General features: G+C 34.6%; 2 protein-coding genes across 3 annotated transcripts in view; one reads left to right on the top strand and one right to left on the bottom strand.

The window, feature by feature from the left end:
• LOC105217309 (short neuropeptide F) overlaps positions 1 to 14,612 on the top strand; it is a 168,259-nt gene that overhangs the window by 71,818 nt on the left and 81,829 nt on the right. Inside the window, exon 1 of one of the 2 annotated variants that reach the window (XM_054226489.1) lies at positions 8,489 to 8,720. The exons of the other annotated variant lie outside the window; for it this stretch is intronic. The gene's annotated coding sequence lies outside the window, so the exon portion shown is untranslated. Of the gene's footprint in view, positions 1 to 8,488; positions 8,721 to 14,612 lie in introns of those variants that run through there. 2 annotated transcript variants of the gene reach the window in all.
• LOC128920336 (putative nuclease HARBI1) lies at positions 6,030 to 6,867 on the bottom strand. The gene is made up of 3 exons (XM_054227425.1): positions 6,571 to 6,867; positions 6,359 to 6,500; positions 6,030 to 6,304 (listed from the first exon to the last, which is right to left on the bottom strand). The coding sequence occupies exons 1-3, from the start codon at positions 6,763 to 6,765 to the stop codon at positions 6,030 to 6,032; spliced, it is 612 nt and encodes a 203-aa protein (XP_054083400.1). The 5' UTR covers positions 6,766 to 6,867.

The following is a 14,612-nucleotide window of genomic DNA, read 5'->3' as shown; positions in this document are numbered from 1 at the left end:
TTCCTCGGCTTCCTCCGGCGGGTACTGTATCAAACACTTTCAGAGCTGGAGTGTTTTCGTCCATTCGGACAACATGACCTAGCCAGCGTAGCCGCTGTCTTTTTATTCGCTGAACTATGTCAATGTCGTCGTATAACTCGTACAGCTCATCGTTCCATCGTCTGCGGTATTCGCCGTTGCCAATGTTCTGAGGTCCATAAATCTTGCGCAAAATTTTCCTCTCGAAAACTCCTAGTGTCGTCTCATCTGATGTTGACATCGTCCAAGCTTCTGCACCATAAAGCAGGACGGGAATGATAAGCGACTTGTAGAGTTTGATTTTGGTTCGTCGAGAGAGGACAGCTATCTTAATAACTTGAAATTCACGAGCTAAATATATTCGAAACGTGGATATCAGATTCCTTTATAAATATACATATATTTAAATTAAGTTTGTGTTTGATTTGATGCACTCAAATATATAAAATGTTAGGGAAGAACTTATAATTTTGACTTAAGCTGTTTTAGATGACCAATTTTAAATGTTATGTTTTATTAATTATTTCCTAATAGTCTCATACTATTTGTTAGTGGTTAGTATTACTTTGTATATGCAAATTTTATGAAATAGCAAAACCATTAAATATGCTCATAGAGAATTCGTAAATTAATGTGCAAAATACAAAGTAATTATTTTATTTTATTTTGTTTTCCACTTCAATATTTGTGAATTATGCAGTTATAATTTAATTGAATCTGTTCAGTTTTACTTGTTTATTCTAATTATTGTCAATATCGACTAAGCCGTTATAAATAATTAGGTAGCTTCATTGCTACAAAGTGCATAAAGTAATGAAGTTGTAATGCAATGTTAATCTCATTCAGTGAGCTTTAACCAAATGCGATTAATATGCAAATGCAATACTCGTATATAGTAAAAGAAATGTATTGGTTTCACATAAATTAAAAAATAAAAATAAATTTTAATAAAGTATATATATATTTAATTTCTAATGTGTGCTAATCCTTAAATAAAAAGTCGAATTCGGATTACTATATCTTTTTCAAGATATATATATCGAATGTGAACTCTTTAGCGCCTATGGCCGGTGGCTGTGGGCAGCAGGATCCTTATGCCGGTATTCTGCGAGCAGTCTCAATTCTCTAATAGAGACTAATCTGTGGTGAAATCTATTTAGTGACTCTTTGGAATACTAGTGAGTTTATCTCATCTCAAATTGAGCAATATCAGTCTCTAATTTGTGACTAGCTTTAAACCAGGTTTGATCGTGTTATTGCACTTGTCACTAATCAGTGAATATTTTTGAGACTGTATCTGCCAGAATACCAAAATGATACATCTTGACTAACAGAGTAACTAATTGATAATTGTGACAATTATACACATGAGGCAATCGTGACAAGCCGAATACCGGCATTAGTTGACTACCAAAAGTGTATAAAATCGAACACGACCTGGCTGCTGCTCATCAATATCTTATTTAAGGATTTTCGCTTATATTCAATATAAAGATTTGTGGCCTTCTATTTATTTGTAAGAACCTCTTAATTACTTCCAACACTGATTGCTGAATTATAATACTCAGACTACTGCGCACTGCCAATGTGATTTATTATTCCTGCAAATACTTTAGACCAACTACTTTATTGATTTCAATAATCCTATAAATGCATGACGTACGCTAGTAAATCTGGTTTTAATGCACAAATCTAATACAAATCCAAGCAAAGCTAGTTAATCTCGTATTTATGTACGTATATATAATAAATAAAACGCTCAAATCTGGATATAAAAGAACAATGATTGACAGCAGAAGCAAAGCGATTAGTTGTGACGTACGACTTACGACTTTCTAGTTGTTGATTAGCAGTGCAAACAACAAATTTATATATAAACTTATTGGACAAACATACAAACACAACTAACCACCACAGCTCAGCGATAAGCAGCAACAGGCCATATCATATCGCTCATACGTCATGGCAAACCACATTGAGTGTAGAAAAAATTGTGAAATTGATGACACTGCTGTTGAGCACTTATCGATAAACAATAATTATTAGATTATAACCTATGAACAATGCGATAAAGTGTCGATAGAAGCAAAGACACAAAAAAAAAGTAAAAACAGAAAAACTACTCTACACATATGGCGGAGCAAAACTTAATTATTTGCTTAACACAACTCCCGAAAATAGGTGCAACTAGTTGTAATTTCCTTAAATTACTATTTGTTGAAATATATATTGCTATGGCTGTGCATATATTTTCCCGCGTCAAATCTAATCAGCATTAAACCTAAATATTCACCAAAATTATAGTTCATGCCTGTCTGCGTTATTTACTGCCTGCCTTCACAGTTTTTGATTTTTATTACCCTTGTTTCGGGGTGAGAGTTGTAAATGTGTATTTACTAGCAGACACGGCAGCACTTAGCTTAGCCAAACCTAATTAGCTACCAAAACACGAGGTGAAAAATTATTGCGTTTATTTTTGGTTGACAGCAAAATTAAAGCAATATGATAATACTTTTGGAATGTAAACTGTTTAAAGGAGAATATTCCAAAATATTTCGTCGAGAAGTATTTCTACTGAAAAGCCTTCCGTTTGCAGGTTGTAATGACAACCCCAACCCAAATGGCCTCTTCCCTTTGTTTATGTTTGAGTTAAACCCAAAACACTTCATTTTAAACTCACTAAATTTGGCTCACACAGTGTAAGATTTGTGAGTGTCACTGTTTATCAGTTTCACTGGTAACTCTGTTTCAAAACATATTTTTATTAATGCAGTCCTTTATACATTCACCTATATAATTGACGTCATTTTACTCTGTTTTATCTGATAAATGTTATCCCTATTTCATTACAGGCTTTCTGAAAATTTTGGATAGGACTCACTTCAACGCCTTATTTCAATACGAAACTTTCTTATTACATTTTTTTTCTCAATTTTTGCTTCTTCAGAATGGTGGCAACTATTTTTCAAAATCTGTCGGAATTGATTCACAATTTCATAGCCAAGGCTACAAATTTTTAAAATTATTAATTCCATTAAACTGTCTTTTTTAATATTTAATTTAATATTTTAATAATCTATTATTCTATATAAATTTTTTTATCTTTTCAGGTAAGCATTTACACAATTACACAAATCAATAATCTAATCTAGTTTGCTTGGTGAGTAGTAAATTAATTTTCATTATCTGATAAAGTGTTCTATTCCAAAGAAGAATAGCTCAAGTCGAGTTAAGCGGTTACATACTACAGGATAAAATATCTAATATATAGTTCGTCTGAAAACTTTATTTTTTCTCCATTGGATTCTAATATTTTTAAATATCATCAAATCTAAAATAAAATCTTTATTTTTTCCTAGTGAATCCTATATATATTATAACACAATAGAGGCGTCATCTGTGTTTCAAAAATGTGATAAGTGAGCGTACCATAAATAGATTAATATATGAAAAACTAACCAAAATTTCTGCATACATTATAAAGAGTTAAATCGGATAATAATCAGTCTATATAAAGTTCGGTAAAGGTATAACGAAAAAACTAAGAATTATTAAATATTTTTGTAAAGATAATAAGCAGGTTTTTATTAGAAACGGTTTAATGATTTGACAATGGGCATGGCACCATCGAAACTAGGCGACCAAAATAAAACAAATCTAGTACATAACATTTTCCTGACACCTTCGTATTATAGTTTAAAAATCGGATGAAAAATAAGCCTACTTCCAATTTGAAATCATTTAGAATTTCTTTAGATTTATTTACTTTATATATTTATTTTTACAATGGAGAAATAAAACGTGAAAAGAAATATCGGATTAAACTTTAGCTCAAATTATGCATTATGTGTGTTGACACTCACTTCAAAATTGTCGAAATAGGACTAACAAGCTTTCATGTACCAAAATTATGGATTTCAAAAATCAATGTATGGAGACGTTATACCGAAATTAACGTTCTATCTGTAAGATATCTTAATCAAATTAAATCTTTTTTCTGACAAAAATGGTCTAGTGCTAAACATAGTTCGAATTCTCCTAGATATGTATATGTGCTTAATATAATGAATTTCGAACTTCCATATGACTTTATTCAGTATTCTATATGAGCAAATATGCACATATCTTCATGAAATCAAGTGATTCTATTAAAAGATGTTTTTTAAGAGATGTGGTTTTCCAGAAGAAATGAAATGCCAGTAATTTAATGTTAAGTCCAATAATTTAGCCTTTTTATAAAGATAAGGCTTTGCCATCATGTTTTAAAAAAGATTTCAGGAAAGTGACAGCCTCATTCGGTTGGCTCGAATAAAATCCAGCCCAGAAGCTCAATTTTCTACAATTTTTTCCAGAAATGGGGGCCATACTTTAGCAATAAAAATTTTTCCGGAGTAAGTCTGTTCATTACACTATACAACAAAGTATACTTTTTTTCTTGGTATTGGACCAAACTATTTCTTCCGGGTGATTGAGTAATTAGTAAAAAATGTGTATTCACCGATTTTCGAATTTAGCCTCAAATATAGAAATTTCTGGTTTCGAAGTTCAAAAAGGCGGTCAAACTTATATGACAAAATTATAAAAAAGAGTCCAGTATTTTTCGATATATAACTTTTTTCGAAGGTCAAACTTTGACCCTTCATATCATCTGTTATATAAACTTGATCCAAAAATTTTATACACTATTAAATTAAGATAAGATCCGTATTCTGGTTGCTTAGTAACTATATCTTGTAGTTAATGGGCCTAATCATTGAATCCGTTTCGATCGAAAAATGGTTCGATTCGATCGAAAAATTTTACATGGGAATCATTGAATCCGTATCGATAGTCACATTTTCGATCGAATTGAACTTAGTTACCGACGCGATAAAATGCTTTCCGCGACACATAGATGTCACTAATTTCGGAATCATTGATACCGCAATATCGAAAATTTGCATCGAAATCAATCCGTTGGTGAGTGTGTTGCGGAAATTTTAAAGAAATGGAAAATTTGTAAGTATTTATATAAAAAATTGTTAATGACGCATTTAATTATGTTTTACATTGAAATTTTAGAGATAAGAGACAAAAACACACTAATAAAACACAATTTGAAGTGTTAGTAAATTAAATGAAGTTACACCCCGACATAGCGAAAGGATTTTCGCAGAGAGCACCAGGCGATTTGAATAGTTTTTGGGAAGAAATATCAAATAAACTGAACGCTTTAGGTCCTCCAATCAAGGACAGAACTGGATGGAAGAAGGTATGAAAAATCATAATTTGTAAATTATCGGCTATTAAACTTCTTTCTTAACCTATAACTAGGTTTGGACAGATTTTAAGTTTGCAACAAAGAAAAAAATGCAAAACACATTTCTGGAACAGGTGGTGGGCCCTTCAGTCAAGTTTCTTTAAGTTCACTTGAAGAGGAGGTGAGTGTTATACTGTCACTCAATACATCAGTGAAGGGCTTAAAAGGCATTAACAGTTTTGGATGCTTACCACTCACTTCAATAGAAAATATCCCTGATGAGATTCCTACAACAAGTAGTGCTAGCAAGAGACCAGTTGAGTCAATTTTTTCCCAGCCTGACATTGAATTGGTTGAACCTACATCACATATGACTCTTGGTCAGGCAATAGAATCTAATGTGGATGCCGATATTTTCTGTACTTCACATAAAAAGAACAAAACAAACAAGATGGATGAAGACAAATATTTCAAAACTGCAGGACACGCTTGTGAAACATCAAAAAGAATATATTAAAGAACAGTCCGACACAAATAGGTGGCTTAGAAAACTTAATGAAACTGAAAAGGATAAATTAAAGGAAATGAAGCGACATAATTCCGTCATGGAAAAAATAGCAATAGATAAATTAGAAACCAAAAAGAAAATTTTAGAACTAGAACTTGAACATTTAAATAAGCCATAAGTTTTTTTGAACTAACAAAACATTTCGTTTTAATGAATTTTTATGTTTTTTCACTTAGTCTAATAAAAATGAATTCAACATGTATATTAAAAAATATCTAAAAAACTATCTCTTATTCTACTTGCTTCGTCGGTGGGCATATCATCTAAATCATTGTCATCATCGATGGAATATTCATTTTCAGTTGTATCCAGGTATGGCTCATTAAAAGTTTCGTTAGAATTAAAATTCAAACGAATATTATGCAATGCACAGCAGCGGCCTTTAGCATGATGCGTATTAAATCTTCTTTTTCTAAGGCATGTGATTGGTTCTCTAAATGGAGTTATAAGCCACGGTTGAAGAGGGTATCCTTTGTCACCTTTAATGAGTATATTTTTATTAGTTGATGGTATTTTTATCAATGGATTCTCACCTAATATTAAATTTGCATTTCCTCTCCGATAATTGGTAGCGCTGATAGATTTCATGTCACTCAAATCCCATATATGAGAATCGTGACTACTGCCTGGATATTTAGCACATACGTAACGTATTTGCATTTTGTGGTCGCACACCTACATATATATGTACATTCAAAAAAGCGAATATAAACACTTAGTTAAAAGATAATTATAAAAGCCTCACAATCATAACGTTCAGACTTGAGAATCCTTTGCGGTTATAATAGAGATGTTTATCTCTTTTTGGAGCCATTATCTTTATGTGAGTTCCATCAACTGCCATTGTCACGCCTGGAATTTTTGATTTGACAAAAAAAAAAAGGTTTTTGATTCCAATTCTTCGCTGTGAGTCATGTAAATAGAAATCCACCTCGAACATAGCCTGTACTCAAGACAGTTAAGAACTTCTTCCAATATTCCACAGAATGTCGATTGGGCCACATTTAAATTGAAGTCCTTTCCAATGCAATGTTGATAGTTGCCTGTGGCAAAGAAACGTAGACATGCAGCAAGCTTTAATTTCGGGGAAAGAGAACCTTGTCTCTTATCATTTCCACATACATTTTCGTATTCCCTTAAAATATATGTAAATGCTCTTTTGTTGACGCGAAAATTTTTGATGAAACTGTAAATACGTATACATATAAATGAAGTTATGTATTCCTTTTTTAGCTTAAATCCTTACTTAAAATCATCCATTTCCAATGTGTCTTTTGAACTATTTCTTAAATTTCTGCGCTCACGACGAATTTTTACACAATTTTCATTTTCACTATCACTATCACTTAAATTTAACGCGATTGTATCCATTTCAAATATTTATATAAACGAAATAAAAATTCCAGACAATTTAATTTTTCAAACCTGTCAAACTTACAGTCGACAATGAAGTTTGACATTTTTATTTTGTGGTAAAGCAGTTTATCGACGAAATGAATGATTGCATCAAAATTTTCGATCGAAAATACTTATCGAATCGAAATCGAATTCGCTGCGGATTCAATGATTAGGCCCAATAATAATTATTAAAAAAAAGGATTTTTTCGGGCTTCGAAAACATATATTGCGATTTTTGAGGCTAACTTCGAAAATCGGAGAATATAAATTATCAGCCGAGTGTTGCGCAGTGTTATGACTATTCCGAAACCACACCTCTGGAAAAAACCCGGTTACCTTAGACATAGTGTAGTCTGATACCGAAAGGAGCTCATACCGACAGGAGCTAAAATGCATACAAAAATCTTTTTTTGTCATCTGCTGAATCCCCATTGTATATATATACATGATTATTATATTTGATATTGTCTAACGAAATGTTTAATATTAAACTACAACATTTGTGTGGGAGCCTTTACATAACCGTTATTTTGTTATTAGACTATGTCACAAAAAATTAGATATGATTAAGAAAGGATTTTCCCGCTAAAAAGCCAACAAACTAAATAAGCTCAATAAAATTGTGCACCTAGCTAGTCAGCTTGCGCATTAAAGCAGATTTTACTAAGACACGACATACTTATATATGCTTACATGTAAATATGTATGTACATAGATGCATAGTGTGTGCGAACATTTAACGGTCCAGCCGCGCCGGAAAAACCTTGTGTGAAGGCTCGACGTATAGATAGATAAATGCAAGTGTATATGTATAACTATATTTATATACATATTTACATTTTAATACTACTTGTTGTACACACCATCATACAAACTCATAATTGTGTCATTTCGCTTTTGTATCTTGTATAAATGTTTAACATGTGACTCTAGTACGAGTACATGCTCTAAACATGAGTAATTAAATTGTACTTAGAGTGTACTGACGTGTAAAGGCACGCACACACAGCTATTCACAACGGCCAGTATTTAAATAAATGTTCACACATAGGCAACATTTCGCGGCATTCGTTTCATGTCTAATTATAGTCGCACACATTGGAGTATAATAATCGCATAACCACCTGCACATACACACATATATATATACATATACATATATCTATATATGTATGTATTTATCTATGTATGTGTAACGGCGCACCATATAAACTACGCATTTATCAGCCAGCTTTGTTCAGTATAAAAAGTGTTGCTCAAAGGGTTATATGCCTCGCTCAGGTTGCTCAGTATTTATAATTACGTAAAAGTGAAAGTGTCCTTCCAGTATTCTTTTTTTCATAGGCGAGTAGTTTCGAAACGTGCAAGTGAAAGTCTATAATGCTATCTTGTGTAGTGCGCTTTAATGCTTGAAATTGTGTATAAGTGAATATGAATCAAATCAATAACATTTAATTTTATAAAATCTGAAAAATTATTTTAAGTTAATAAATACTCGTAAGTGTTGAAATATTTTTGATGAATTCTTTAATAAATTAAAATTTTGCTGTTTAATTAGAAATTTACACTTTTTTGTGACAAACCGACAACTTTAGAACATAACCTCAAATAAGGTTTCTAGTCTTGATATCGAAGATGTGTTCACAGAATGATTATTATATTATTTGGAATGCTAGTAATATCACGATTTGTTTGAAAGAAGGCGATAAAAAATAATTTCAACATCTCTTACCTCCGCAGGGACTCCTTTGCGAGATCTAGTCTGTAAAGTCTTGGATCTCACAGCTTCAAACATCCAAGTGAATTAGTGGGAATAGTTCCATATACATATAAAGTATAGATTTGTGAGAGTTTTAAAGCGGTTGGTCGATACCTAACCTTCAACTATTGGAATTTCTTTTCTCATCAGGCATAGATATTAAACGAATCTAACAAGCAATATGAAGTTTAAAATTTATGTGAGTGCCTCTATAAATAAGCATGGCTGAAAGATTTCACTTGGATAGTTATGAATACTGTCCTTTGTGGTACCAAAAAAGTCCTAATGGTAGTCTTATTACAATTATTACAATTTATTGAGTTGGCTAATCTCAATTATAGCCAATTCGTTAGATTCGCCGAATGTGTACCTACCAAGATGTTTCAACTTCAGCCTCCAAACAGTTTTGGCAACTTGTATCTGCCAAGGTCCCTAGTCTGACCGTATGTCCTACCTATTGGAAAGTGTCTAGTAAGAACACCTATGATAGAGTCGACATGAATCTTTCTGACAGAAAGAAATTCGAAGGACCTTTTACACTCCACAGCGGGCCAAAAGTTGCTGGTTATTGTTCAGTGCTTGACGAGTTCATTCTATGTATGTTCAGCGGTTGTTGGACTGTCAACTCACTCCCATTCCGGTGTTAATGTTGCTAGGGTAATCTCTTGCAACTGTATCCGCTTTGAAGTTTCCAATGATTCCGCAGTGACAGCGTGCCCACGCAAGTCGGATAGCAAAGTAGCTAGAAGCTATTGATAAGTAAGTTAGACACTACTTAACTATCTTAGAGCGCACTGTCATCAACTTCAATGCTAGTATTGCAGCACTGCTGTCGGAGAGAATACATACCTCTCTGAATGAGGTCACACTACGGAGCATTATATCTACTGTTACCTTGATTGCAGTCACTTATGTCTGGAAGACACTGCAGTGGTCTCCTAGTTTAAAGCAGTTGTTGATTGAGTGCTTCGAACAGAAGACTGCTCCTCCCACCTTCGCACTGAGCTTTGATCAAGCAGCGACTTTTGCCGCAATGTACCCTCCGGCATTTAGTGACTGCCCTACCTGACGCTCCATTATATCATATAGACATTATTGCTCCATTATATCAGACTGGAAATGGTCAGATTAACAATGGATCCTTCAGCCAAGCCTCGTGTGCTTTTGTTGAACACTTAGCTGAAGATAGTTCTTGCATGGTCTCAAGCCCCTTATGGTTCACAAGAGCTCTAGTGCGTTTATTGGTTTCAGAAATGTTAATTTTTTACTACATATTTTAAGTCTTTCTGCCAGACCAGCCAAGCGTTAAGGCTTCCTACTACTCATATGTGGCTATCATTCGAATGCTTTGGGTGATGAGATCATGTCACTTCTAAACTCTGGTTTCATTTGAATAATATAATATCTCTCGATCTCTTATTGTGGATAATATCACTACGATGTCTAATGTATGTATGTGATTGGCGTTGCAACCGTTTAGCCGGTTATAGCCGAATCGACGATAGTGCGCCACCTCTCTCTCTCCTTCGCAGTTCGGCGCCAGTTGGAGATCCCAAGTGTAACCAGGTCGCTCTCCACCTGGTCCCTCCAACGGAGTGGAGGCCTTCCCCTTCCTCGGCTTCCTCCGGCGGGTACTGCATCGAACACTTTCAGGGCTAGAGTCTAGAGCTTGATTTTGGTTCGTCGAGAGAGGACTTTACTGTTCAATTGCCTACTCAGTCCAAAGTAGCACCTGTTGGCAAGAGTTATTCTGCGCCGGATTTCGAGGCTGACATTGTTCGTGTTGTTGATGCTGGTTCCCAGGTATACGAAATTATCTACGACCTCGAAGTTATGACTGTCAACAGTGACGTGGGAGCCAAGACGCGAATGCGCCGACTGTTTGTTTGATGACAGGAGATATTTCGTCTTGTCCTCATTCACCTCCAGACCCATTCGCTTCGCCTCCTTATCCATGCGGGAAAAAGCAGAACAAACGGCGCGGTTGTTGCTTCCGATGATATCAATATCATCGGCGTACGCCAGGAGCTGTACACTCTTGTAGAAGATTGTACCTTCTCGGTTTAGTTCTGCAGCTCTTATAATTTTATCCAGCATCAGGTTAAAGAAGTCGCACGATAGTGAGTCACCTTGTCTGAAACCTCGTTTGGTATCGAACGGCTCGGAGAGGTCCTTCCCAATCATGACGGAGCTTTTGGTGTTGCTCAGCGTCAACTTACACAGCCGTATTAGCTTTGCGGGGATACCAAATTCAGACATCGCGGCATAAAGGCAGCTCCTTTTCGTGCTGTCGAAAGCAGCTTTAAAATCGACAAAAAGGTGGTGTGTGTCGATCCTCTTTTCACGGGTCTTCTCCAAGATTTGGCGCATGGTGAATATCTGGTCAGTTGTCGATTTTCCAGGTCTAAAGCCACACTGATAAGGTCCAATCAGTTTGTTGACGATGGGCTTTAGTCTTTCACACAGTACGCTCGATAGAACCTTGTATGCGATATTTAGAAGGCTGATCCCACGGTAATTGGCGCAGATTGTGGGATCTCCCTTTTTATGGATTGGGCAGAGCACACTGAGATTCCAATCGTCAGGCATGCTTTCTTCCGACCATATTCTGCAAAGAAGCTGATGCATGCACCTTATCAGTTCTTCGCCGCCGTATTTGAATAGTTCTGCCGGTAATCTATCGGCCCCCGCTGCTTTGTTGTTCTTCAAGCGGGTAATTGCTATTCGAATTTCTTCATGGTCGGGTAATGGAACATCTGTTCCATCGTCATCGATTTGGGGATCGGGTTCGCCATCTCCTGGTGTTGTACTCTCACTGCCATTCAGTGTACCAGCTTGTTTTTTGTCGTTGCCGAAAACCAATTGTTTCGGCTGCAGCGGTACGCAGTGAGTTTGAGATGCCGTTCCACAGTTCCCTTATACCGAGATGCTGATGAGTGCTCTCAGAGAGCAGGAGTGCAAGTCGAGTAGAGTATTTCGTGGCTGTCTGTTGCGATTGCAGCTTTTCGACGTCGAACCTTCCTTGTGTTTGTAGACGGGCGTTCTTTGCTGCACAGAGGCGGGTGCGTATCTTCGCTGCGACCAGATAATGGTCCGAGTCTATATTTGGTCCTCGGAGCGTACGCACGTCTAAAATACAGGAGACATGTCTTCCGTCTATCACAACGTGATCGATTTGGTTCCGCGTGTTTCGATCAGGAGACAGCCAAGTAGCTTGATGTATTTTCTTATGCTGGAATCTGGTACTACAGATTCTAATTCAGTATATTTTAATTATGACATAACAAATGGAACTCCATTTGAGATGTTCACGAAAACGAATCTATGGTGACATATGTTTCCTTTTTGTATTGTGCGGATATATAATATTCATATCTGAAATGAAATTACCTGTTTAAAATTTATAAGTAGAAAATGTTTCACAAGGGTCTGAAACTCAATCAACTTCGTAATATCAAGGTCATTAATCAAAGTTAAATTAAAGACTTCTAAAAAGAAAAATACTTTTCTTTTGAAATTTTGCGTATTTCCTGCAACTAGTAGACTATAAGGACTTCTGCTGAGGTCGAGGCCGGTACAATCAGTTTAGTGTTTTGTAGCTACCACTTCCTCACAAATGACAGTTACTCGAAGCCATCATCAATATAATATAGTCAATCTAAATTATCTAAACTGCCCTGCCAGCCAGGCCTAACCACTTTCCCCTCATGTTTCTTCAATTACTAACACCAACGCACACGTTTGGGTTGTTTTGTTTTTGTATTCGTACGTGTGAGGGGAATAGTGGTTAAAAAACTCACAAGCAGCTATGCTGGCCTATGGCAAACTCACCACTTTTTTTTACCACTTTTGTGGGTTTAAAAAACTTCGGTTTAACCAGCTTTTTCACCACCTTTGGCTGGCAGGGTGAGTATTCTTATTTGCTCATGCAAAGTACAGGAAGTCTTCTTATAGACAAGTATCCTGTCAACTTCCGCTTTAACTTACATTATAACCCATTAATTTGAAATGTAAACGCGCTCTGTTGGTTTGTGTTTATAACGTCAAATATTTACGCAAAGTTATTTATCTTAATTACTATTCGGCAGTACACTTGTTACACGCCACCGCAACACGTTTAATCTACAAAATTTTCGCATGGAAATTATTTGTAGTGCTTAACTTGAGTTTGTAAAGCAACAATGACGCACTCAACAAGTTAAACTATTCAAGTCGTTAGACATTGCAAGTGTTAGTGGGTATGTATGTGTGAGATATTTAGGCAATACAATGTGGAAGTTAAGAAAAGTTGGTCTTTGCTAGGGAAATTAAAAGCAAATGTTTGTTATGAAAGGAATACAGTGGCAGTAAAGGGGAATTTAAAGAAATTTGTATGAATATATAAATCATCGATGGAATTTATATGTGTTCAGGTTTAAAAAAAAAAATAAATTAAAATCCTTTAAAATTCAAATTCAAATTCATTCAACACATTAAAGCAGCCACAGCTGAATTCATTTCTACTCATATAATTCATATATAATCCACCATATGACCGTATCTCTAAAAAGTTGCATAAAATTCACTTCATATCTCTTCATTACTCGCTTTCAAATAAAATAATTTTCCACCGCAAATATTTATCTGCGCAAATAAACTCATTAAAAAGCGCACACAAATAATGACAAAGTGAAAGTTATTTAGAAATTTCCGCGCTTTTATACTAATCTGTAGGCATTAAATACGGCTTAACAAACAAATAAATTGAATATATGAGGGTAATTAACCTAGCACACAACCTTTTGCTATTTGATTTGGGCAAAGAGTTGTAAGCAGAGTTATGTTGTAACAATTAAGCAGGGGTTAAAATCGCGTGGAAACAAAATAATATAATGACATGAATTATGGGAATATAAAGAGTCTTAAAAATTATTGAGTTGCTGCTGAAAATGTATGGAATAATTTAATGTTTTAATTTTGGTACTCCCATTAATATTGATGTGAAGTTGTGTGAACTTTTTAACTAATAAGTTGTCGTTGAAATTATTTTCATAAATGAAATTCAATTTTATAAAAATAAAGTAAATATAATACTATCAAAATACATTCACGTATGTATATATTACGCTGTACAACATTCGGCTGTGTATTGCACTAAACTACTTTTTTTCGAGAGATCAAGCAATAAGTAAAAAAAGTACATTCTCCGTTTTCGAAGTTATCCCCTAAACATTTGTTTCCAAACTTCGAAAATAAGCACATTGAAAAACATTGTTGTTAATTATAGACAAGAGAAATCAAAAGATATAATCTACAAAAATCAATGTTGAATCTTCGAAAATATTATGAATATATTTCTTAATATTTTTTTCAAAGAGCCAACTTTGAAAATTATATCATCTGTCATATAAGCTTGATCGAAAAATTTTATGTACTATTGAAATAAGAAGAAAAGCTTGGTAACTTGCATAGTGCAATTTATAATGGCATTTCCATTCAGATCAATTTCGAAATTCGAAGACGAATACTACAATATTTTAATATTTTTTACTTGTAATTAATGTCATCATACCTCCTCTCAAAAGAGCGGAATTAATTTATTTTTGGTTCTTCATAATCGTCCCCAAGTTTTTTTATTGGGATTAAATCGG

This window comes from Zeugodacus cucurbitae, chromosome 3 (assembly GCF_028554725.1).
Source record: "Zeugodacus cucurbitae isolate PBARC_wt_2022May chromosome 3, idZeuCucr1.2, whole genome shotgun sequence".
Taxonomy (NCBI): domain Eukaryota; kingdom Metazoa; phylum Arthropoda; class Insecta; order Diptera; family Tephritidae; genus Zeugodacus; species Zeugodacus cucurbitae.
This window is presented reverse-complemented; position numbering and strand designations above follow the sequence as displayed.